Here is a 27,410-nt window from a genome sequence, read left to right on the forward strand (position 1 = left end):
GAGAAAACCTCCAGGCCCCAGAAGAGAAACATAGAGGAAAACAGATATGGTTCTTAAACACTTTGCAGTTCCAGCTGCTAGGACCTACACCACTATTGCCTTCAAATAACCCGTCGTCCTTTTCCAGAAGTAATCATTTCAGTTGGGTTTCTATTCCATGCAGGCATGAAACAGAAAAATCTTCACTGGAACATACCTTATGTGGCTTACCTAAGTTAATCTGGGAAGAAAATAAACTAATCAGAGATAAGATTCACAACCGGGTGCTCCCACCTGTAATCCCCACACTTTGGGAGGCTAGGGCAGGAGGATGACTTGAGCTCAGGAATTCAAGACCAGCCTGGTTTACAAAGTGAGAACCCTTCTCTACAAAAAAGAATTTTTAAAAATTAGCTGGGTGTGGTGGCACACACCTGTGGTCCCAGCTACCTGGGAGGTTGAGGTGGGAGGCTCGCTTGAGCCCAGGAGGCAGAGGTTGCAGTGAGCTGAGACTGGGCCACCAAACTCCAGCCTGAGCGACAGAGCGACCCTGTCTCAAAACAACCAACCAACCACCAACAACAAAATGACTCACCACAGTTTGCAGTTATGATCACACTAAACATCTAACACCTCTTTCTTTCTTATTTTTTTTTTTTTTAATAGAGACAGGGTCTCACTTTGTTGCCCAGGCTGGTCTCAAACTCCTGAACTCAAGTGATCCTCCCACCTTGGCCTCCCAAAGTGCTGGGATTACAGGAGGGAGCCACTGCACCTGGCCTCCCACACCTATTTCAAAGAATTATCAAGCAAAACTCACTGAACTTACTCCAATGAATTAGTATCTCTGCTTCGATAAAATGCTTCCAATTAGCTATAGAGATACACCCTGTTTCCTTGTACTTCCTGTTATTGAAGGTTTGTGGGAGCCGTGTGTCAAGCGCCTCTATTGGCTCCATTTTTCAATCAGCGAGTGCTCCCCGCGTGTCTCTGTGTCACCTTTTGGTAATACTTGTGTTTCTCTTTTTCATTATTTTATCTATTACAGTATCTGTGAACATTCTCTCTGATGTTACTATTCGGTTTTTGGGCACCACAAGCCAGGCCCACACAAGACTGCAAACTTTATGCTCTGACTGCTCCACCTACTGGGAGTTTTCCCATCTCCCTCCCTCTACTCTGAGGGCCTCCTTGTTCCCTGAGACATGACAGTATTAAAATTAGGCCAATTAATAACCCCACCATTGGAGGCCTCTAAGTACCCAAGTGAAAGGAAGTGTTGTACATCCTCAAAATCAATCAATTGCTAAAAATGATTAAGCTTAGTGAGAAAGGCATGTTGAAAACTGAGACAGACACGCTAGGCCTCTTGCACCAAACAGCCAAGCTGTGAATGCAAGGAAAAGTTCTTGAAGGAAATTAAAAGTGCTACTCCAGTGAACACACAAATAACAAAGCAAAATAGGCTGGGCGCAGTGGCTCACACCAGCACTTTGGGAGGCTGAGGCAGGCAGATCACCTGAGGTCAGGAGTTGGAGACCAGCCTGGCCAACATGGTGAAACCCCACCTCTACTGAAAATACAAAAATTAGCTGGGAGTGGTGGCAGGCGCCTGTAATCCCAGTTACACGGGAGGCTGAGGCAGGCAGAATCACTTGAACTTGGGAGGCGGAGTTTGCAGTGAACTGAGATCGCACCTTTGTACTCTAGCCTAGGCGAGCTAGACTCTGTCTCAAAAAAAAAAAAAAAAAAAAAGAAAGCAAAACAGCCTTACCGCTGTACTGCTGAAAAGGAGAAAGTTTTAGTGGCCTGTGTGGAAAAATCAAACCAGTCACAACATTCCCTTAAGCCAAACCCTAATGCAAAGCAAGGTTCTAACTCTCTTCAATCCTATGAAGGCGAAGGAAGTTAAGGAAGCTACAGAAGAAAAGCTGGAAGCTAGCAGAGGTTGGTCCATGAGGCTGAAGGAAAGAAGTCATCTCCGTAACATCAAAGTGCAACAAGGTGAAGCAGCAAATGCTGATGCAGAAGGTGCAGAAACTTATCTAAAAGATGTAGTTAAGATAATTCATGAAGGTAACGACACTAAATATGTTTACGTTTGACAAAACAGTCTTCTACTGGAAGAAGACGCCATCAAGGACTTTCACAGCTAGAGAGAAGTCAGTGTCTGCACTCAAAGGTTCAAACAGGCTGACTTTCTTGTTAGGGGTCATGTAGCTGGTGACTTCCAGTTGAAGCCAATGCTCATTTAACATTCCAAAATCCCAGGTCCCTTAAAAATTATGTTAAATCTACTCTGTGTTCTAGAACTGTAAAAACAAAACCTGGAAAGATAGCACATCAATTTACAGCATGGCTTACTGAATATTTTAAGCCCATTGTTGAGACCTACTGCTCAGAAAAAGGATTCAACATATTACTGCTCATTGACAATGCACTAGTCACGTAAGAGCTCTGATGAAAATGTAAATAAAAATGAATGTTGCTTCCAGTCTGCTAACCCAGCATCCATTCTGCAGCCCATGGATCAAGGAGTCATTTCAACTTTTAAATCTTATTTAAGAAATACATTTTAGGCCGGGCGCGGTGGCTCAAGCCTGTAATCCCAGCACTTTGGGAGGCCGAGACGGGTGGATCACGAGGTCAGGAGATCGAGACCATCCTGGATAACACGGTGAAACCCCGTCTCTACTAAGAAATACAAAAAAAACTAGCCGGGCGAGGTGGCGGGCGCCTGTAGTCCCAGCTACTCGGGAGGCTGAGGCCGGAGAATGGCGTGAACCCGGGAGGCGGAGCTTGCAGTGAGCTGAGATCCGGCCACTGCACTCCAGCCTGGGCTACAGAGCGAGACTCCGTCTCAAAAAAAAAAAAAAAAAAAAAAAAAAAAAAAAAAAAAAAAGAAATACATTTTGGCCAGGCATGGGGGCCAAATTTCAACTTTGGGAGGCTGTGGTGAGAGGATTACTTGAGTCCAGGAGTTTGAGACAAGCCCTGGCAACACAGCAAGAAACCATCTCTACAAAAAAGAAAATTAATTGAGTGTGGTGGTCTACTCAGGAGAGTGAGGCAGGAGGATCACTTGAGCCGGGGTGGGGAGTCAAGGTTACAGTGAGCTACGACCACTGCACTCCAGCATGGGCAAGAGACCCCCCCCACCTTTTTTTTTTTCCCCAAAGGCTATAGCTGCCATAAACACAGATTCCTCTGATGGATCTGGGCAAAGTAAACTGAAAATCTTCTGGAAAGGATTCACCCGTCTAAATATCATTAAGAACATTCATGAGTCATAGGAGGTCAAAATACCAACATGAACAGGACTTTGGAAGAGGTTGATTCCAACCCTCATGGATGACTTCGAGGGTTTTAGAACTCACTGGAGGAAGTCACTGCAAGTGGGTAGAAACTGCAAGAGAACTAGAATTAGAAGTGGAGGATGGCGATGAACTGCTGCAGTCTCATGAGCAAGCATTAAAGGGAGGGGAGCTGCTTCCTATGGATGAGCAAAGAAAGTGACTTCATGAGATGGAATCTACTTCTGGTGAAGATGCTTTTAACACTGTTGAAATGACAACAGAAGATTTAGAATACTGCATAAACTTGGTGGATAAAGCTGCGGCAAATTTGAGAATGACTCCAGTTTTGAAAGAAGGTCCTACTGTGGGTAAAACACTAGCAAACGGCAACACACGCCACAGAGAAACTGTTTTTCGAAGAATCGCCAGTTAATGCAGCAACTTCACTGCTTCACATTTTCAGAAACTGCCACAGCGCCCACCACCCTGTCAGTCAGTAGCCATCAATTTCAAGAGCCTCCACCAACAAAAACATGACTCACTGAAGATTCAGGTGATCGTTAGCACTTTTTAGCAAAAGATTTTTTAAATTAAGTCACGTGCATATTTTTAGATGTAAAGCTACTGTACACTTAATAGACTACAGAATAACGTAAACATAACTTTTATATGCACCAGGAAACCAAACAATTTGTGACTCGTCTTATTGCAGTGGTCGGAACTGAACCAAAGCAAGCCTGTACTTACTAGCAGTTTAGCTTGCTCTGGAAGAGTGATCTGTTCCCTTTTTCCATCTGGATACCGCAACATCAGCTGTGCTTTTGGTCCTAAAGGAAGGGTTTAAAAAAAAAACAAAAAACGGGATACAGGAGTTTAAGACAGAGTATTAGTTTAAATAAATATGTAAATAAATACAGCCATTCAGCAATTATTCAAGTGTTTTGCTGGAGTGCAGTGGTGCGATCTCAGCTCACTGCAACCTCCGCCTCCCTGGTTCAAGCCACTCTCCTGCCTCAGCCTCCCAAGTAGCTGGGACTATAGGCACATGCCACCATACCTGGCTAAGTTTTGTATTTTTAGTAGAGACAGGGTTTTGCCATGTTGGCCAGGCTGGTCTTGAACTCCTAACCTTGAACTTTTGAGATGGAGTCTCACGCTTGTTGCCCAGGCTGGAGTGCACGCCCAGCCCCAATATCCAAGTTTGAAGGAAAGTATGTCTATAATGTAACTCACCATTTACATCTATCCCCTCCACTACTCCATCTGATTTTTCAGGTGGCATCTCGAGTATCTCTGAATCTACGGCTGGCAATCCTTGGTGGTTTGTGGCTGTTCCAGTTCCAGGATCAGTTCTGACTGGGGGCTCAGTCAGCGGCCTTCTATTCTCCTCTTTTCTATGCCCCAAATCTTTATGGGGAGACTTTCTGGACTTGGCAAGATTCTCTACCTCTTCTTCTTCATCAGAGCCACAAACGGATATGAACTCCTCACTGCCAGAAAAAAGTTCAGATTCAGATTCTTCATCTGAGCGGCTATCCTGTTTTGTCTGTGTTGAATCGAAATGTGTTTCTTGTAAGGAGGCTCTGATGGCAGCTTCTAGCTGGCTGTCTTCACTTGCATCTATAAGGCTCTCCTGTGAGATGGAGTCATAAAACACAGGAAGAAAAACAAGTTAAACCAAAAAACAGGTCAAACAGCATAAGAAATATCATAGCTTGCCATTCATTATTATGTTCTGCTGACTGTATCCCTTCTACTTTAAGAGCAAGGACTGTGTCTTACATAGCCAAATTGGAATAGAGATATATACACATGTGTGTATACACACACACACAAACACACATATGTTTTTGTTGTTTTTTGTTTTATTTTGTTTTTGAGATGGAGTTTCACTCTTGTCGCCCAGGCTGGAGTGCAGTGGCGCAATCTTGGCTCACTGCAACCTCAGCCTTCCCAGGTTCAAGCGATTCTCCTGCCTCAGCCTCCTGAGTAGCTGGGATTACAAGCACCCGCCACCATGCCCAGCTAATTTTTATTTACTTATTTTTTTGTATTTTTAGTAGAGATGGGGTTTCACCACGTTGGCCAGGCTGGTCTCAAACTCCCGACCTCGGCCTCCCAAAGTGCTGGGATGACAGGCGTGAGCCACCGCACCCAGCCTATATATATCTATATATTTTTTAAGAGACAGGGTCTCACTATGGTCCCCAGGCTGGTCTTGCGCTTCTGGGCTCAAGTGATCATAGGCATTTTTTTAAAATATCAAAATGAAAGCCAGGCGTGGTGGCTCATGCCTGTAATCCCAGCACTTTGGGAGGCCAAGGCGGGTGGATCAAGAGGTCAAAAGATCGAGACCATCCTGGCCAACATGGTGAAACCCCGTCTCTACTAAAAATGATTAAGCTTAGTGAGAAAGACATGTTGAAAGCTGAGACAGACACAAAGCTAGGCCTCTTGCACCAAACAGCCAAGCTGTGAATGCAAGGAAAGGTTCTTGAAGGAAATTAAAAGTGCTACTCCAGTGAACACACAAATGATAACAAAGCAGGACAGGCCGGGCGCAGTGGCTCACACCTGCACTTTGGGAGGCTTGAGGTGGGCGGATCACCTGAGGTCAGGAGTTGGAGACCAGCCTGGCCAACATGGCGAAACCCCATCTCTACTAAAAATTCAAAAATTAGCTGGCCATGGTGGTGTGCGCCTGTAATCCCAGCTACTTAGGATGCTGAGGCAGAAGAATCAATTGAACCCGGGAGGAGGAGGCTGCCGTGAGATCGTGCCACTGCACTCCAGCCTGGTGACAGAGCAAGACTCCATCTCAAAAACAAAACAAAACAAAAATCAAAATGAACAAAATCAAGAAACGTTTATGTATTATCTGCCTAGAGAAAGACAAGAATTAAAAGTTTTAACTATAAAGTCAAAACACCACTCTTTAAAATGACTAAAACATAGAGACCAGTGTTTACTTTTTTCACCACTTTATTCTTCAACTAGTAATTCCATTAATTATAATGAAGGTTTTCATCATGATAACGAGAAATGCAAACTTCTACAGTTTTTCCCTTTTGGTAAAGTTCTAATGCCATAGATTTTACTAAACTTAATGAATCACAAAATGTTGTTGTTTGAGTGGAACTTACTCCTGACTCAAACATACTATAGAGGAAAAAAATTGTAAGATAATCTAAAGTTGAACACTGGATATCTCACGATATTACAGAATTACTGCTAATTTTTAAGGGTATAATAATGACATGGTGATAGTATTTTAAAAAATAAAAAAGCCTTTATCTTTTAAATATAAATCCCAGAGTATATATTAATGAAACAATGAATTCTGAGATTTGCTTCAAAATAATTCAGATATGGTGGGGGGAGGGGGGAGGGATTGCATTGGGATTGATACCTGATGTAAATGACGAGTTGATGGGTGCAGCGCACCAACATGGCACAGGTATACATATGTAACAAACCTGCACGTTATGCACATGTACCCTACAACTTAAAGTATAATAATAATAAATAAATTTAAAAAAAAGAAAAAAAAAATAATAATAATAATAATTCAGATATGGGATATAGAGGAAAGAAGACTGGCCATCTGTTGATAATTACTGAAATAAGCTAATGAATACAAAGAGGCTCAATAAACTACTTCAACTTTGAATATGCTTAAAATTTTCCACAATAAATAGGTAAAAAAAAAAAAAATGTGGGTTGCTAATAAAAAACTAAAGAAACCACATTTTGTTTTTTACTATCAGGCAATCATGTAGCAAAAAATTAAAGGGAAAAACGTTTTGTTTTTTGTTTTTTTTTTTTGAGACAGGTTACTCTGTACCCAGGCTGAAATGCAGTGGTGCAATCTTGGCTCACTACTCCCTCCACCTGCCAGGCTCAAGCAATCCTCCCACCTCAGCCTCCCAAGTAGCTGGGACTACAGGCATAAACCACTACACCCGGCCAAAAGAAAATTTAAAAATAAACTAATTTACCGCCCCTAAAAAGCAAGCAGAGGTGTCTGTGTGACATGCAATGGCTTAGGTGGATCGTGAATTTACAGCAATGACACTGCACAGATAGCGTGTAGCTTGACTTTAAAAATTGTGGCCATGGCAGACACTATCAGGCTCCTATTGAATTTCATTCTCCTCTGATTTCCTTACTTACAGAACCCTAATTAAGTTTATAAAACATGTTCAACTAAAAAATTCATTTTACTAATTTCTCTTGTAGCTAGAAAATAGTATTGAGCAATAGCAGTACTTATCGAAAAATTATAGAATTAAATGCTTATATTAGAAGAGAGAAAGGCATCAAATTAATGACCTAAGCTTCCCCACCTTAAAAAAAAAAAGAGCATACACCCAGGAAAAGAAAATAAAATTAAGCCCAAAGAAAACATAAATTAATAAATGACCTAGAAAGCAAATACAATAGAGAAAAATAAAAAACAAAAACACCACCAAAATCCCAAAGGCAATTGTTGTTGTTGTTTTTAAGAGACAGAGTCTTACTGCTACCCAAAGACTGGAGTGCAGTGACCTCACAGGCATGATCACAGCACAGCACATTCCTGAACTCCTGGCTCAAGCAATATTCCTGCCAAGCAGATGGGACTACAGGCACATGCCACACCCCCACTGGTTCCTTGAGATCAATAAAACTACTAAGCCTCTAGCCAGACTGTCGGGGAAAAAAGGGAAGCCAAAAATTACCAAAAACAGAATTAAGAGAGGGTACAACTATAATCTCTATAGTCATTAATGGCATCACAGGGACTATAATGAACTCGTCAATATAGTAAAATGAACAAACCCCTAGAAAGATACAGCTTGCTAAAGCTTATCCAAGAAGAAACAGATAACCAAGTAGTCAGGTATCCACCAATAAGACTGAATTTGTAGTTTAAAACTTTCCACAAAAAAAACCTCTAGGCCCATGTCGCTTCACTGGTAAATATCATCAAACATTAAGGAAAAAATAATAACAATTCTACAGACACTACTGCAGATAACAGAAGAGGAAGAAACACTTCTCAATTTATTGTGAGGTCAGCATTAACATGCTACCAAAAGCAGAACATGACATTATGAAGCATTCCATGGAAGAGAGGGAACAACAACAAAAAAGCACCCAAAAACTGTAAAGCAAGCAGGACTGCCTGAGGTCAACAAAATTTCTATACTATCCCTCAGGGCTTTTCCTTAAATAGGCACTTTATTATAGGTGATAACTGAAGGAAGTGTTCCTCACATCTTCTAAAACTATTTTTAGGCTGGGCATGGTATGGTGGTTCATGCTTACAATCCCAGCACTTTGGGAGGCCAAGGCAGGAGAATGGCTTGAGCTTAGGAGTTTCAGATCAGGCTGAGCAACATAGCGAGATCCTGCCTCCACAAAAATAAAAAATTAGCCAGGCAAGATGGTGCACACCCGTAGTCCTAGCTACTCAGGAGGCGGAGGCAAGATGATCGACTGAACCCAGGAGTTCAAGGCTAGCAAGTTTTTTTTTTTTTTTTTCCATGTTCTCTCAAGGTTGCAAGGACTACAGTGAGTTAATATTATGCCATTGCAGTCCAGCCTGGGCAACAGTGTGAGACCACATCTCAAAAAACACAATACAATACAGTACAACACAACACAACACAATAAAAATTTTGCTGGGTGTGGTGCTCACGCCCAGAATCCCAACACTTTGGGAGGCTGAGGCAGGAGGATTGCTTGAGGCCAGTTTGAGGCCAGCCTGGACAACATATGGAGACCTCCGTCTCTACAAAAATTTAAAAACTTAGCTGGCATGGTGATGCACATCTGTGGTCCCAGCTACTTAGGAGGCTGAGGTGGAAGGATCGCTTGAGCCCAAGAGGTGGAGGCTGTAGTGAGCCATAATCACACCACTGCACTGCTGCTTGAGAAACGGAACAAGATCCTGTCTAAAGAAAAAAACAGGCCGGGCGAGCTGGCTCACAACTGTAATCCCAGCACTTCGGGAGGCCGAGGGAGGCAGATCACTTGAAGTCAGGAGTTCGAGACCAGCCTACCCAACAAGGCGAAACCCCGTCTCTACTAAAAATACAAAAATTAGCCGGATGCGGTGGTGCATGTCTGTAATCCCAGCTACTTGGGAGGCCAAGACAGGAGAATTGCTTGAACCCGGAAGGCGGAGGTTGCAGTGAGCCGAGATCACACCACTGCCCTCTAGCCCTAGTGACAGAACAAGACTCCGGCTCAAAAAAAAAAAAAAAACCAATAAAACAAAACTATTTTTATCCCTACAGCTATCAAACCCAAATAGCCATGAAAACCTATGTGAGATTGCTGTATCTTTGCAAGTTCAGTCTCTTATTTGTAACTAATCTTGATACCAATTATCAAACATGTCTACCTAGTGACAGTACATTCTAGAAATTAAGTATAGAAATAAATTCTAGGAGGGACAGAGAGCCAGGCCCTAAAACTATATTAACCAATAATAACGCTCCACTATACCACAAGAGTTGTTCCAACAAAAACGAAAAACACCACTTCCGGCCGGCTATGGTGGCGTGTACCTGTAGTCCTAGCTACTCGGGCAGTTGAGGTGAGAAGACTGCTTCAGCCCAGGAGTTCCAGGACAGCCTGGGCAAAATAGCAAGATCCTATCTCCAGAACAAAACACAAAACACACAAAAAACCCACCACTTGCACTGCTGTTTAGACCTGGCTATCAGAAGCCCTCCCAGAGCTGTCCCTAAGGAAGTAGATCCCTCTACCACTGGGCTTGCCAGATCAGTCCTCCTGCTCAACCTATTCACATTGCTTCCTTCTAAATCCAGATCTGGGGGCATCTGCCTGCACTCTAGCTGCAAGACAGACTGGGAGGAGTATGAGTATCATGATTTCACCGAGAAGATAGAACTCTCAAATGGGAAATTGAGGAGGATATCTAAGATGCTATAGCCACAAGTGACAGTTGTCCACTAGTTCGATTATCATTACCATCTTAACATCAAACATTTTATGTAAGATGCTTATGACCAATTACATTTATTTTCCCATCACCACCTCCTAATTATACTTACTGAACGGGCACATTTTTTGGGGGGACTGCTAGAAAGTCCATCCAGTTGTCCATGTTCACCCAGAAATCCCGTCACTTGGTCCAAGAAAGAAGATACATCTAACTGGTGCCATTCTACTAGCTTCTGACCTAAAGATTAAAACCAGGATATATAAATATAATATCTATAATCTTTCTGAACATTCTCATTAAGTATCCCTTTCAGCATATGCATAATTAAAGTGTGCTGTAAAGACACATCCCCTCCACCAGCTTATGCTATAGACTGTCTTCATAACCTAGAAGTCACATCAATTATACTCACCTAACAGATTCCCACCCATCATGATAGAGCAACCATCTTATCTGCTGCTATCACTTACTGCCATTTAGGAAGAAGAGATTCAGAGAAAGCAATATTATATAAAACACAATTAATTAATAAAACCAGCTCCACCCTCTGCTTCTTGGGTGGGATCACAACTAGTATCTGGGCAATCTTAACATTTTAATGATTAAAAAAACTTAGGCTGGGCGCGGTGGCTCACGCTTGTAATCCCAGCACTTTGGGAGGCCGAGGTGGGTGGATCACGAGGTCAGGAGATCGAGACCATCCTGGCTAACACAGTGAAACCCCGTCTCTACTAAAAACTACAAAAAAAACTAGCCGGGCGAGGTGGCGGGCGCCTGTAGTCCCAGCTAGTCGGGAGGCTGAGGCAGGAGAATGGCGTAAACCCAGGAGGCGGAGCTTGCAGTGAGCTGAGATCCGGCCACTGCACTCCAGCCTGGGCGACAGAGCAAGACTCCGTCTCAAAAAAAAAAAAAAAAAAACAAAAAACAAAAAACAAAAACAAATAAAAAAAACTTAAAAAAAAATTCCTTTAAAAAGGTAAGATGAATATATCAGTTATTCTTCAAAAGAACAGAACTGCACAAACATAAAATACTACCATCTCCCAATGTTGCCAGAAAAAGATGTCTTAACTACATACATCAATAGATGTTTAAATAATATAAAGGGGAAAAAAAACAGGAAGCCTTCACCTAAATTACTATAATTCTGAAAACAGATCCAGTCAAATATTAAAGATCAATTGAGATAACTGAAAGACAAGTGATAGGTTAAAAGTTGCACGCTGATATAAATCTTACCTGTCCGTGGGTCCAATATGGAAACATAGGGGAAATCCCCTAACTTATAAAACTGTATGTATCTCTGACCTTCCTCACTGTCATGATAAACCTGTTAAATCATTGATATAAAAAAAAAAGTCAGCCTCTAAGAAAAGAACCAACTATAACCTTGTTATATACCAACATCAATTAGCTCTCCAAATACACCTCTGGCATATGTATTAAGATCTCACTCCTACACAAAAGAGATAACGAAGGTCATCTGGTTCGAACTCCTTCAACTTCCTACTTTTAGCACCCTCTGGAAATTTACCATAAACATATCAATCCATTCCTCTTCCTTTCCCAGTTCAGATGAGGTATCCTTCTTCCCGCTCAAGTTATCTGTCAACCTATGTCATTCATAACTCTCAACCATATACATCTTAATAAATCACAATGTATTAAGATTATGGGCCGGTCGTGGCGGCTCACACCTGTAATCCCAGCACTTTGGGAGGCCGAGGCGAGTGGATCACAGGTCAGGAGATCGAGACCATCCTGGCCAACATGTGAAACCCCCATCTCTACTAAAATACAAAAAGTTAGCTGGGCATGGTGATGCGTGCCTGTAGTCCCAACTATTCAGGAGACCGAGGCAGGGGAATTGCTTGAACCTGGGAGACAGAGACTGTAGCAAGCCGAGATCGCGGCACTGTACTCTAGCCCAGCAACAATGCAAGACTCTGTCTCAAAAAAAAAAAAAAAAAAAAAAAAAAAAAAGATTATGGCTCTGCATGGTGGCTCGCACCTATAACCCTAGCACTTTGTGGGGCAGAGGCAGAGGACAGCTTGAGGACAGGCGTTTGAGACCAGCCTGGGCAACATAGCAAAACCCCATCTCTACAAGAAGTTTGTTTTTGTTTTTAAATTAGCCAGGTTTAATGGTGTGCACCTATAGTCCCAGCAACTCAGGAGACTGAGGTGGGAAGATCTCTTCAGCCTATAGGGGTTAGAGGCTGCAGTGAGCTATGACTGCACCACTGTATTCCAGCCTGGGTGACAGAGCAAGACCCTATTTATAGAAAGAAAGAAGAAAGAAAAAGAGAAAGAGAGAAAGAGAGAGAGAGAGAGAGAAAGAGAGAGAGAGAGGGAGAGAGAGAGAGAGAGAGACAAAGAGAGAAAGAGAGAAAGACAGAAAGAAAGAAAGAAACAAACAAACAAAGAAACAAAGAAAAAGAAAGAAAGAGAAAGAAAGAAAAAGAAAGAAAGAAAGAAAGAAAAAAGGATTATAAGCTCTAGAGTTCAGCACTGTGCTAAGCAATGAGCTGCTCGATCAATATTTGTTGAATAAAATACAAGGAATTTTACCATTAAAATTACATTAAATTTAGGGGCCTGTAAAATATACACAGGCAAATTAATAACATTAATAGCATATCTTACAGTAGGGGAAAAAATTAAGTTCATTTGTAAGTTTTTATTTTCTATAACTTTCCACAAAATAAAAAAATTGAGCTGGCACGGTGATTCATGCTTGTAATCCCAGCACTTTGGGAAGCCAAGGGAAGCAGATGGCTTGGGCCCAGGAGTTCGAGACGAGCCTGGGCAATATGGCAGGACCCCATCTCTACAAAAAAAAAAAAAAACAAAAAAACAAAAAACATTATATGGGCATGGTGGTGCATGTTTGTGGTCCCAACTACTCAAGAAACTGAGGTGGGAAGATCATTTGAGCCCAGGAAGTCAAGGCTAAGCCATGTTCATGCCACTGCATTGCAGCCTGGGTGACAGAGCAAAACCCTGTCTCACAGTAGGGGAAAAATGATACAAGGTCTCTAATCTTATCTCATTAGCTAGGAAGACTAAAGTGACATGTCTAAGAACACAGAATTAAAAAGTATCAAACCCAAGCTAAAATCTAAGTCTTAGCCAAATGCTTCCAATGACCTCAAGATCTTCTATACCTGCACTGTCTCATACAGCAACCACTACCCAGAAGTGGCTACTGAAGCACCTGAAATTTGGCTACTCCAAATAGAGAAGGGATGTAAGTATAAATACAAACCATATCTTGAAGACTTAACACCAAATAAAAGCAAATCATCTCATTATTTTTGTATTAGTTATACAGGTATATTGATTTAACCAAATATATTATTTAAATTAATTTTGCCTATTTTGATTAATCTTTTTTTTTTTTTTTTTTTTTTAATTGAGACAGAGTCTCGCTCTGTCACCCAGGCTGGAGTGCAGTGGCCAGATCTCAGCTCACCGCAGCCTCCGCCTCCCAGGTTTACGCCATTCTCCTGCCTCAGCCTCCCGAGTAGCTGGGACTACAGGCGCTCGCCACCTCGCCCGGCTAGTTTTTTTGTATTTTTTTTAGTAGAGACGGGGTTTCACCATGTTAGCCAGGATGGTCTCGATCTCCTGACCTCGTGATCTGCCTGTCTCGGCCTCCCAAAGTGCTGGGATTACAGGCTTGAGCCACCATGCCCGGCCGATTAATCTTTTTTAACGTGGCTACTGGAAAAATTTAAATTATGTGTATAGCTTACATTATATTTCTACTGAACAGTACAGTTTGTTTGTTTTGTTTTGTGTTGTTTTGAGACGGAGTCTTGCTCTGTTGCCCAGGCTGGAATGTAATGGTACGATCTTGGCTCACTGAAATCTCCACTCCCTGGGTTTAAGTGATTCTCCTGCCTCAGCCTCTCGAGTAGCTGGGATTATAGGCGCCCGCCACCACGCCTGGCTAATTTTTTGTATTTTTAGTAGAGACGGGGTTTCACCGTGTTGGCCAGGCTGGTCTCGAACTCCTGACCTCAGGTGATCCGCCGGCCTCAGCCTCCCAAAGTGCTAGGATTACAGGCGTAAGCTACTGCCCCCAGCCGGTTTTACCTTTTTTAAATGTCTTAATTCATTATAACCCAATTCCTTTCCCTCAACATCCCACACTACAAAAGTAAAATTCTACAAAACTTCTGATTAACTCTCCTTCTCACCTGCCAGAAAATGAAATGTTCCCGGATAATATTCTTCACAGCTTCGTTGCTCCACACGTCGCGGTTGAGGCACTGACAGGCAAAGTCTTGCACATTTTGAATGTTTATCATCAGCCACTTATTTTGCATCTGGCCACACTCTTTGGCCTGCAAAAGTAAAGTTACACATTTGTTAGAAATAATTTCTACTTGGTGACAGATGTTTCCATAGTTGTTCAGAGGTTGTCTTTCACTAAAAATACTAAGTTTTTGCCCAGATATAACATCTAGAGTTTTCAGTATTTATATATTCTATATATTTACTTTGCATATGCATGTATAACTATACTGTCCATTTCAAGCACTTCTCAAATTTAAATTAACTCATTTCTCTTTTATCCAGTTATCTGTTACAATGGCTGATCTTTTTCTTTCTTTCTTTCTTTTTTTTTCTTGAGACAAAGTCTAACTATTGCCCAGGTTGGAGTGCAGTGGTGCAGTCTTAGCTCACCACAACCTCCACCTCCTGAGTTCAAGTGATTCTCCTGCTTCAGCCTCCTAAGTAGTTGGGATTAAAGGCGTGCCCCAACATGCCTGGCTAATTTTTGTATTTTTAGTAGAGACGGGATATCAACATGTTGGCCAGGCTGGTCTCAAACTTCTGACCTCAAATGACCCGTCCACCTTGGCCTCCCAAAGTGCTGGAATTACAGGTGTGACCCACCATGCCCGGTAATGGCTAAATTTTTAATGTATGTTTAAACATCTTTACCCGAAAAGGATTCAACAAACTTAAGATCAAGTCACATAATTTTATTCTCTTGCAACCTCCATCAACAAAATTTTTTTTTTTTTTTTTTGAGACGTGTTTCGCTCTTATTGCCCAGGTTGGAGCACAATGGCACGGTCTCGGCTCACTGCAACCTCCACCTACTAGGTTCAAGTGATTTTCCTGCCTTAGCCTACCGAGTAGCTGGGATTACACGTCTGTGCTAACATGCCTAATTTTTTATATATTTTTAGTAGAGAGACGGGGTTTCACCATGTTGGCCAGGCTGATCTCGAACTCCTGACCTCAGGTGAGGCACCCATCTCAGCCTCCCAAAGTGCTGGGATTACAGGTGTGAGCCACTGTGCCCAGCCAAATATACTTCTTTTTAATGAAAGCAATTGGTGTGCATATTTTATTTTGTTTTCTTCAACATCATTTCTGGAACATTTTTAAACATCATATTAATCTTAATTATTAGGCATATTTGCTATATTGGAGAATCACCCTAAACATTTTAGTAAAAACTGCTGAGAGTTTTTTCTCTTAAGAGTTGTCTTCCTAGGAGCAGATTTCAAAAATTGGGATTACAAGGTCAAAGAATGTTTGAGAATGATCCCCAAACAACTCTACGATTCGTACCACAAATATCAATATATCAATCATTAGTGTGTGCCTTTTGCCTGTCAGTCCCTTGTCAGCATAAAGACCCATGAAATGCTGCTGAGTGGAAAACAATGGCAGAAAAGCAAATGAGCAAATAAATGCTGCCTCAAATCTCTGCCTAGGAAAGAACAGTGACACGAAACCACAGTTTTGGAATAACTTTATCCTAGAACAATATTCTTCTCCAAATCAGTGTGACATGGGAAAATCTTACGAATCAATGAATTTGGTGTAATAACAATCCAAGAACACACTGGACATCATTTTGTGGGTATTGAAAAATGTAAGACGGAGAATATCTTCTGTTTTAAGAAAGTTAACATCATCTCACAAATAGCATTTTTTGTATGAATCCCCCAGAATAAATTATTTTCTTTTTTTGTTGTTTACATTTTTTGTAGAGATGGGGGTTTCACTATGTTGGCCAGGCTGGTTTGGAACACCTAACCTCAAATGATCCTCCTGCCCTGGCCTCCAAAAGTCCTGGGATTACAGGTGTCAGTCACCCCACTCAGCCCCAGAATATATGATCTTCTAATATTTGCTTACTGATTCCATGGGTGAAAACCCAAGGTCTAAAAAGAAATATCCTTATATTGAGCCAGGAAGCTGCATTTAACTGGTCAAAGGCTTATTTTAAAATATACAAATATAATAATTTCTTGCTTATAGGAAGGAATATTTCCATTTACTTCCTTATAGGACAAAGATTTAAAAAGTGAATGATAAATGAATAATTAAGCTGCTTTAACTACAGAAACAGTATTTGAAAATAAACGGAAAAATGACCATACATTCTAGAGACAGACTAGAGAGCATATATTCCTATAACAGCGTAAATTTACAGAAGTCTGCCCCAAAAACACTGACAAGAAAAAAATTTACAAAACTGAAAACGAATAAAGGTCCAGAGTTTAAAATGGAAGAGTCTTTTGTGTGTGTGTGTGCTTTTAAAAATTTGTTTACTCACATTCATGCTTTCATTAGCTCAGATTTATTCATTCAACAAATACTGAGTACTCATCATGTTTCAGATACAGTTAGAGACACTGAAGTTATAGCAGTTCTAAAACATAAAAATTCCTGCCTTCATGAGGCTTCCAATGGGGGAGAAACCTAATACTAGCAAAAGAAACTTGGAAATGATACTAACCACACTGAAGATACTGTTAAAAAGTTGTTACTGCTAAAAGGGAGGGTCCAAAGACACAATTTTCAAACAAAACAACAATATTGGGAGGGAATAAAAGAGTCTTGAATAGGCCGGGTGCAGTGGCTCACACCTGTAATCCCACCACTTTGGGAGGCCGAGGCAGGTGGATCACCTGAGGTCAGGAGTTCAAGACCAGCCTGACCAACATGGTGAAATCCCGTTTCTACTAAAAATACAAAAATTAGCCAGACGTGGTGGTGGGCGCCTGTGATCCCAGCTTCTCAGGAGGCTGAGGCAGGAGAATTGCTTGAACCTGGGCAGCAGAGGTTGCAGTGAGCCGAGATCGTGCCATTGTACTCCAGCCTAGGCAACAGAGTGAGACTCTGCCTCAAAAAAAAAAAAAAAGAAGAAAGAAAAGAAAAGAAAAGAAAAAAGAGTCTTGAATAAGTCTAGAGCGCTCATGTACAACCGAGGACTATACTTAATAATAATGTCTTATACACTGAAAATGTGCTCAGAGTAGGTTATTAGGTGCTCTTACCACACACATACCAGTAAAAAGACAATTATGGAAGGTAAGGATAGGTTACTTTGCTTGACTGTAGTAATCATTTTACTATTCTTCATGTTATACATCTTAAATATGTACAGTAGGCTGGAGCAGTGGCTCACACCTATAATCCCACTGCCTTGGGAGGCCAAGACATGAGGATTGCTTAAGGCAAGGAGTTCGAGACCACCCTGGGCAACACAGTAAGACCCCATCTCTAAAAAGATTTAAAATAATTAAATATATACAATTTAAAAAGAGAGAGTCTTAAAAAAAAATCTAAGTATACCAATTATGTGAGTCAAGGACTGGAGGTGAGAATGGGCCATGAGAAAAATAATCTCCTCATGGAAGAAGATTATCATGAAAGAAGATTACTGGAATCCTTGGAATGGATTAGGCTGTTCTGAATCAACATTTCAAAGCCATTATAATGGAGACCCCAGAGTAAAACAGTGGGAGACCAACATCTCTCCCAGTACCAGTCAGATCAGGAAGGCCGGGCGCGGTGGCTCACGCCTGCAATCCCAACACTTTGGGAGGCCGAGGTGGGCCAATCAAGAGTTCCAGACCAGCCTGGCCAACATGGCGAAACCTCATCTCTACTAACAACACTAAAATTAGACGAGGGTGGAGGTGCATGCCTGTAATCCCATCTACTTGGGTAGCTGAGGCACAAGAATTGCTTGAATCAGAGGTTGCAGTGAGCTGGGATCATGCCACTGCACTCCAGCCTGAGCAACAGGGCAAGACTGCCTCAAAAAAAGAAACGAAAATGTACGATTTGAACAAATTTAGTATGTTTCAGTAAATATATATGCATAAAGTCAAGAAGAAAATATATTAAAATATACACAGTACTTTTTTATGGAAATGGAAATTACAATTTCATTTTTCCTTATTCATTTTATAAATTTCAATGATTTGTCTAATTTGAATAAAGTTAAATGTAAACAATATATAAGTTTAATCAGAAAAATGTTATATATTGCCAGGCGCGGTGGCTCACTCCTGTAATCCCAGCACTTTGGGAGGCCGAGGTGGGTGGATCACCTGAGGTCAGGAGTTTGACACCAGCTTGACCAATATGGTGAAACCCTGTCTCTACTAAAATTACAAAAATTAGCTGGGAGTGGTGGTGTGTGCCTGTAGTCGCAGCTACTTGGGAGGGTGAGGCAGGAGAATCGCTTGAACCCAGGAGGCGGAGGTTGCAGTGAGTCGAGATCACGCCACTGCACTCCTGCCTGGGTGACAGAGCAAGACTCTGTCAAAAAAGAAAAAGAAAAAGAAAAAAAAAATTAGTTACTAAGTAGGCTCTTCTTCACATTTTCGGCTACATATTTTAACTTGCATTTATACTAAATACTTTTGAAATTAACAAAATACTCTTAGGGCTAGGTGCACATGTAATGGGATACCAATTTAAAATGTGGGGTTTTTTTTCTCTCATGAAATTAGAAATATTGGCCGGGTTCCGTGGCTCACACCAGTAATCCCAGAACTCTGGGAGGCCAAGGCCGGTTGACCATTGGAGCTCAGGAGTTCAAGACCAACCTGGGCAACATGGCAAAACCTCATCTCTACAAAAAATACAAAATTTAGCCAGGCATGGTGGCATGTGCCCATAATCCCAACTACTTGGGGGGCTGAGGTGGGCAGATCACTTGAGCCCAGAAGTTGGGGCTGCAGTGAGCTTAGATCGTGAGGAAGGGAGGGAGGGAGGGAGGGAAGAAGGGAGGGAGGGAGGGAGGGAGGGAGGGAAGAAGGAAGGGAGGGAGGGAGGAAGGAAGGGAGGGAGGGAGGGAGGGAGGGAGGAAGGAAGGGAGGGAGGGAGGGAGGGAGGAAGGAAGGAAGGGAGGGAGGGAAGAAGGGAGGGAGGAAGGGAGGGAGGGAGGGAGGGAAGAAGGAAGGGAGGGAGGGAGGAAGGGAGGGAGGGAGGGAGGAAGGGAGGGAGGGAGGGAGGGAGGGAGGGAGGGAGGGAGGGAAGGAGGGAGGGAGGGAGGGAGAGAGGGAGGGAAGAAGGAAGAGAGGGAGGGAGGGAGGGAGGGAGGGAGGAAGGAAGGAAGGGAAGAAGGAAGGGAGGAAGGGAGGGAGGGAGGGAGGATTACAGAAATTATTCCTATTCTTTCTGCACAATATTCTTTCTGGCACAATCACGATTTCATCAAGGCTAATTGAACTGTTTTAGGCCCTGTGGACACAACAGTCAAGAAAACGAAGTCCCTGTGTTCACACAGCTCACAGGACGGTGGGGAAAGAAGACAAAGGAAACGTTCCCTTGCCCAGGTCAGACCATTTGGCCTCAGTGTTTGGCTCACTCAGCTGGTTTTCTTGACTGTGCCAGCTCTTTCCAGCATCAGTATGTCCACACTGTATTATCTACTCTTCCCTCAGACCTCCCCACCGTTCGTATTCCCTCGCTTCACTAAGGTTTCTATTCATATCTCACCCTTTCAGAAATCTTCTCTAATCTTCCTAATACAGTCCTTTCTCCTCACAATTACAAACACATGTGGAACCTATGAAATCAACCTGGCTTTCAATTTAGCTGTAAGAAGACACAGAATTTGGCAACATGGACACATCTACTTGCAAAGGACGCTACAAATTTCCAGATGCTTAACTCAATTCAGACCACACACATAAAATGGCCCTGAACAAACAAAAACCAGCCCCCCTCTCTCCTTCCCTTATTGTATTTTATTCTCCTTCTTTTTCTTTTTCTTTTGAGACAGGGTCTCACTGTGTTGCTGAGGGTGGAAGGCAATGGCACCACCACAGCTCACTGCAGCCTCAGCCTCCTGGGCTCAAGCGATCCTCCCACCTCAGCCTCCTGAATAGCTGGGACCACAGGTCTGCACCCACCATGTCCAGCTGATTTTTTTCTATTTTTTTGTAGAGACAGGGTTCCACCATATTGCCCAGGCTGCTCTTGAACTCCTGGGCTCAAGTGATCTACTCCCTTCAGCCTCCCACCAAACTGCTAGGATTGGTACAGGCATGAGTCACTGCGTCCTGGCATATTTTATTCTTTCTCCAAGCAACTACTATAACTTGAAATGAATGTCACACTCTCTCTCCATCAAAGATACACATATGTATTCACGGTTATTATATATGTGTTTGTGTATGTTTGTTTTACATTGTTTATAGTCTGTTTCTCCTACTAGATTATAAACACTACAATGGCAAGGGTTTTATATAATTTACCACTATCTCCCTGTGGCAGAAACTGCTTATTGGTACCAAACTGCTTATAACCCATTCTCCCCTTGTCCCTCTTACTTATAAAACCTCCAATGTTTAACTAAGCATCTGGATTTCCTAGTATCCCTTGCAAATGGGTGTAGCTATGCTGCCAAATTATAGTAGATGGAATGTAATAGAAATGCTGTGTACATAGGTTGTTCCTTTAAAGGGAAATGTGTACCCTTATCAGCGCTTCCCTCTTCCATGCTGTTTATTTATTTTTTTTAAGTGAAGCAAGTTTATTAAGAAAGTAAAGGAATAAACTAGGGCTATTCCAGAGGCAGAGCAGCCCAAGGGCTGCTGGTTGCCAATTTTTATGTTTATTTCTTGATTATATGCTAATCAAGGAGTGGATTACTTATGAGTTTTCCAGGAAAAGGTTGGGCAGTTCCAGGAACTGAGGGCTCGACCCCCTTTTTAGAGGATATAGGGCAACTTCCTGATGTTGCCATGGCATCTGTAAACTTCCAGAGCGCTGGTGGGAGTGGAGCAGTGAGCATGACCAGGTCACTCTCATTGCCATGTTGGTTTTGGTGGATTTTGGCCGACTTCTTTACTGCAACACGTTTCATCAGCCCTGTCTTCGTGATCAGTTTCTTGTGCTGACCTCCTATCTCATCCCATGACTTAGAATGTCTAACCATCTGGGAATGCAGCCCACTAGGTCTCAGCCTTATCTTACCGAGCCCCTATTCAAAATGGAGTCGCTGGCCGGGCGCGGTGGCTCAAGCCTGTAATCCCAGCACTTTGGGAGGCCAAGACGGGTGGATCATGAGGTCAGGAGATCGAGACCATCCTGGCTAACACGGCGAAACCCCGTCTCTACTAAAAAATACAAAAAACTAGCTGGGCGAGGTGGCGGCGCCTGTGGTCCCAGCTACATGGGAGGCTGAGGCAGGAGAATGGCGTAAACCCGGGAGGCGGAGCTTGCAGTGAGCTGAGATCTGGCCACTGCCTCCAGCCCGGGCGACAAAGCGAGACTCCGTCTCAAAAAAAAAAAAAAAAAATGGACTCACTCTGTTTTAAATGCTTCTGACAGTTCCTCCCTCCCTTTAAGAGAACCCTTAATCCTAAGGGTTGCAGAGGGAGAAAGATTCATCCTCTGTGACTTCTTCATGCTTGACAGGGATGGTGATATTCCTGCCTATTAGACCTCTTGCATTCAGAACAGACAGAACCTCAGTCTGAAAGCATCTGTATGGCGAGCACCATTTGTAACTCGAGTCCCAACAGAAGGTGGCATCAAAGTTAGCCTTTGGGTTGGGGGTTTCCTCAGTATTGACCCTTCTGTGGTTGCCAGAACGATGTTACCAGAAAGGGGTCCAGACCCAGATCCCAAGACAGGGTTCTTGGACCTAGCACAGGAAAGAATTCAGGGCGAGTCTATAAAGTGAAAGCAGGTTTATTAAGAATGTGAAGGAATGAAGAACGGTTACTCCACAGGCAGAGCAGCCTTCCACGCCGTTTAGTAAGCAAATGTGGTGGTAGGCCAACTTGAATCATGCAGACAAGGGAAAGCAAGACACAGGGGATGGCAGAGCAAGACAGAAAAAATTCTGCAGCTCCGATCACTTCACAGAGCAAGTCCTGCTGACGGTCTGGACTCCACCTGCCGAAGCTCTGAAGCTGCTGTTTGTGGTGGGACATTCCAAGACGGCCGCACAGGAACAGCTCCATCTGCAGCTCCCGGCGTGATCAACGCAGAGACGGATGATTTCTGCATTTCCAACTGAGGTACCTGGTTCACCTCACTGGGACTGGTTGGCCAGTGGGTGCAGCCCACAGAGGGCGAGCTGAAGCAGCGCAGGGCATCACCTCACCCGGGAAGCACAAGGGGTTGGAGGATTTCCCTTTCCTAGCCAAGGGCAGCCGCGACAGACTTCCTGGAAAAACGGGGCACTGCCCCCAAACACTGAAAACGGGGCACTCCCCCCAAACACTGAAAACGGGGCACTCCCCCCAAACACTGAAAACGGAGCACTCCCCCCAAACACTGAAAACGGGGCACTCCCCCCAAACACTGAAAACGGAGCACTCCCCCCAAACACTGAAAACGGGGCACTCCCCCAAACACTGAAAACGGGGCACTCCCCCCAAACACTGAAAACGGGGCACTCCCCCCAAACACTGAAAACGGGGCACTCCCCCCAAACACTGAAAACGGGGCACTCCCCCCAAACACTGAAAACGGGGCACTCCCCCCAAACACTGAAAACGGAGCACTCCCCCCAAACACTGAAAACGGGGCACTCCCCCCAAACACTGAAAACGGGGCACTCCCCCCAAACACTGTGCTTTTCCCAAGGTCTTAGCAAGCGGCAGACAAGGTGATTCTCTCCCGTGCCTGGCTCAGTGGGTCCCACGCCCACGGAGCCTTGCTCACTGCTAGCGTGGCAGTCTGCAAGGAGGAGGCCTGGCTGGGGGAGGGGCGTCCGCCATTGCTGAGGTTTGAACAGGTAAACAAAGTGGCTGGGAAGCTCCAACTGGGCAGAGCTCAACAAGGCCTACTGCCCCTAAACTCCACCTCTGTGGGCAGGGCATAGCAGAACAAAAGGCAGCAGACAACTTCTGCAGACTTAAACATCCCTGTCTGACAGCTCTGAAGAGAGCAGTGGTTCTCCCAGCATGACATTTGAGTGCTGAGCAAGGACAGACTGCCTCCTCAAGTGGGTCCCTGACCCTCATGTAGCCTAACTGGGAGACACCTCCCAGTAGGGGCCAACAGACACGTCATATAGGCGGCTGCCCCTCTGGGACGAAGCTTCCAGAGGTAGGATCAGGCAGCAATATTTGCTGTTCTGCAGCCTCCACTAGTGATACCCAGGCAAACAGGGTCTGGAGTGGAACTCCAGCAAACTCCAACAGACCTACAGCTCAAGGACCTGTTAAAAGGAAAACTAACAAACAGAAAGCAACAGCATCAACATCAAAAAAAAGGTCATGTACACCAAAACCCCATCTGTAGGTCACCAACATCAAAGACCAAAGGTAGATAAAACCACAAAGATGAGGAGAAGCCAGAGCAGAAAAGCTGAAAATTCTAAAAATCAGAGTGCCTCTTCTCCTCCAAAGGATCGCAGCACCTCGCCAGCAACAGAACAAAGCTGGACGGAGAATGACTTTGACAAGTTGACAGAAGTAGGCTTCAGAAGGTCGGTTATAACTTCTCCGAGCTAAAGGAGGATGTTCGGACCCATTGCAAGGAAGCTAAAAACCTTGAAAAAAGATTAGACGAATGGCTAACTAGAATAAACAGTGTAGAGAAGGCCTTAAGTGACCTGATGGAGGTGCAAACCATGGCATGAGAATTTCGTGACACATGCATAAGCTTCAATAGCTGATTTGATCAAGTGGAAGAAAGGGTATCAGTGATTGAAGATCAAATTACTGAAATAAAGCGAGGAGACAAGGTTAGAGAAAAAAGTAAAAAGAAACAAACAAAGCCTCCAAGAAATATGAGACTATGTGAAAAGACCAAATCTACGTTTGATTGGTGTACCTGAAAGTGATGGGGAGAATGGAATCGAGTTGGAAAACACTCTTCAGGATATTATCCAGGAGAACTTCCCCAACTTAGGAAGGCAGGCCAACATTCAATTTCAGGAAACACAGAGACCACTACATAGATACTCCTCGAGAAGAGCAACCCCAAAACACATCAACTGTCAGATTCACCAAGATTGAAATGAAGGAAAAAGTGTTAAGGGCAGCCAGAGAGAAAGGTCAAGTTACCCACAAAGGGAAGCCCATCAGACTAACAGCAGATCTCTCAGCAGAAACCCTACAAGCCAGAAGAGAGTGGGGGCCAATATTCAACATTCTTAAAGAAAAGAATTTTCAACCCAAAATTTCATATCCAGCCAAACTAAGCTTCATAAGTGAAGGAGAAATAAAATCTGTTACACACAAGCAAATGCTGAAATTTTGTCACCACCAGGCCTGCCCTACAAGAGCTCCTAAAGGAAGCACTAATGCATCAACTAACGAGCAAAATAACCAGCTAATATCATAATGACAGGATCATATTCACACACAACAATCTTAACCTTAAATGTAAATGGGCTAAAGGCCCCAATTAAAAGACACAGACTGGCAAATTGGATAGAGTCAAGACCCATCAGTGTGCTGTATTCAGGAGACCCATCTCACGTGCAAAGACGCAAACAGGCTCAAAATAAAGGGATGGAGGAAGATCTACCAAGCAAATGGAAAGCAAAAAAAAACAAAAACAAAAACACAGGGGTTGCAATCCTAGTCTCTGATAAAACAGACTTTAAACCAACAAAGATCAAAAGAGACAAAGAAGGCCATTACATAATGGTAACGGGGTCAATTCAACAAAAAGAGCTGACTATCCTAAACAGATATGCACCCAATACAGGAGCACCCAGATTCATAAAGCAAGTCCTTAGAGACCTGCAAAGAGACTTAGACTCCCACACAATAATAATGGGAGAATTTAACACCCCACTGTCAATATTAGACAGATTAATGAGACAGAACGTTAACAAGGATATCCAGGACCTGAACTCAGCTCTGCAACAAGCAGACCTAATAGACATCTACAGAACTCTCCACCCCAAATCAACAGAATATACATTCTTCTCAGCACCACATTGCACTTATTCCAAAATTGACCACATAGTTGGAAGTAAAGCACTCCTCAGAAAATGTAAAAGAACAGAAATCATAACAAACTGTCTCTCAGACCACAGCACAATCAAATTAGAACTCAGGATTAAGAAACTCACTCAAAACTGCACAACTACATGGAAACTGAACAACCTGCTCCTAAATGACTGCTGGGTAAATAACGAAATGAAGGCAGAAATAAAGATGTTCCCTGAAACCAATGAGAACAAAGAAACAACATACCAGAATCTCTGAGACACATTTAAAGTAGTGTGTAGAGGAAATTTATAGCACTAAATGCCCACAAGAGGAAAGATCTAAAATTGACACCCTAACATCACAATTAAAAGAACTAGAGTAGCAAGAGCAAACACTTTCAAAAGCTAGCAGAAGGCCAGGAATAACTAAGATCAGAGCAGAACTGAAAGAGACAGAGACACAAAAAACCCTGCAAAAAAAAATCAATGAATCCAGGAGCTGGTTTTTTGAAAAGACCAACAAAATTGATAGACCGCTAACAAGAATAAAGAAGAGAGAGAAGAATCAAATAGACGCAATAAAAAATGATCAAGGGGATATCACCACCAATCCCACAGAAATACAAACTACCATCAGAGAATACTATAAACACCTCTATGCAAATAAACTAGAAAATCTAGAAGAAGAAGCTGAATCTCTGAATAGACCAATAACAGGCTCTGAAATTGCGGCAATAATTAATAGTCTATCAACCAAAAAAAGTCCAGGACCGGATGGATTCATAGCCAAATTCTACCAGAGGTACAAGGAGGAGCTGGTATCATTCCTTCTGAAACTATTCCAATCAACAGAAAAAGAGGGAATCCTCCCTAACTCATTTTATGAGGCCAACATCATCCTGATACCAAAGCCTGGCAGAGACACAACAAAAAAAGATAATTTTAGACCAACATCCCTGATGAACATTGATGCGAAAATCCTCAAAAAAATACTGGCAAACCGAATCCAGCAGCATATCAAAAAGCTTATCCACTATGATCAAGTCGGCTTCATCTCTGGGATACAAGGCAGGTTCAACATATGCAAATCAATAAACATAATCCATCACATAAACAGAACCAATGACAAAAACCATATGATCATCTCAATTGATGCAGAAAAGGCCTTTGACAAAATTCAACAGCCCTTCACGCTAAAAACTCTCAATAAACTAGGTACAGATGGAACGTATCTCAAAATAATAAGAGCTATTTATGACAAACCCACAGCCAATATCACACTGAATGGGCAAAAACTGGAAGCATTCCCTTTGAAAACCAGCACAAGACAAGGATGCCCTCTCTCACCACTCCTATTCAACAGAGTGTTGGAAGTTCTGGCCAGGGCAATCAGGCAAGACAAATTTATAAAGGGTAGTCAATTAGGAAATGAGGAAGTCAAATTGTCCCTGTTTGCAGATGACATGATCGTACATTTAGAAAACCCCATCATCTCAGCCCAAAATCTCCTTAAGCTGGTAAGCAACTTCAGCAAAGTCTTAGGATACAAAATTAATGTGCAAAAATCACAAGCATTCTATACACCATTAACAGACAAACAAAGAGCCAAATCATGAGTGAACTCCCATTCACAATTGCTTCAAAGAGAATAAAATACCTAGGAATCCAACTTACAAGGGATGTAAAGGACCTCTTCAAGGAGAACTACAAACCACTGCTCAGTGAAATAAAAGAGGACACAAACAAATGGAAGGACATACCATGCTCATGGATAGGAAGAATCAATACTGTGAAAATGGCCATACTGCCCAACATAATTTATAGATTCAATGCCATCCCCATCAAGCTACCAACGACTTTCTTCACAGAATTGGAAAAAACTACTTTAATTCATATGGAACCAAAAAAGAGCCCGCATTGCCAAGACAATCCTAAGCAAAAAGAACAAAGCTGGAGGCATCACGCTACCTGACTTCAAACCATACGACAAGGCTAC

General features: G+C 42.8%; 1 protein-coding gene across 8 annotated transcripts in view; it reads right to left on the bottom strand.

The window, feature by feature from the left end:
• UBXN7 (UBX domain protein 7) overlaps positions 1 to 27,410 on the bottom strand; it is an 81,411-nt gene that overhangs the window by 5,736 nt on the left and 48,265 nt on the right. For all 8 annotated transcript variants that reach the window (XM_045387262.3, XM_074030676.1, XM_074030675.1 and 5 more), the window contains 5 exons: positions 14,439 to 14,585; positions 11,473 to 11,563; positions 10,343 to 10,470; positions 4,509 to 4,908; positions 4,023 to 4,102 (listed from right to left, as the gene is read on the bottom strand). In XM_045387262.3, the coding sequence (XP_045243197.1) occupies positions 4,023 to 4,102; positions 4,509 to 4,908; positions 10,343 to 10,470; positions 11,473 to 11,563; positions 14,439 to 14,585 (846 nt within the window). The remainder of the gene's footprint in view (positions 1 to 4,022; positions 4,103 to 4,508; positions 4,909 to 10,342; positions 10,471 to 11,472; positions 11,564 to 14,438; positions 14,586 to 27,410) is intronic.

Source organism: Macaca fascicularis, chromosome 2, assembly GCF_037993035.2.
Source record: "Macaca fascicularis isolate 582-1 chromosome 2, T2T-MFA8v1.1".
In the NCBI taxonomy this organism is placed as follows: domain Eukaryota; kingdom Metazoa; phylum Chordata; class Mammalia; order Primates; family Cercopithecidae; genus Macaca; species Macaca fascicularis.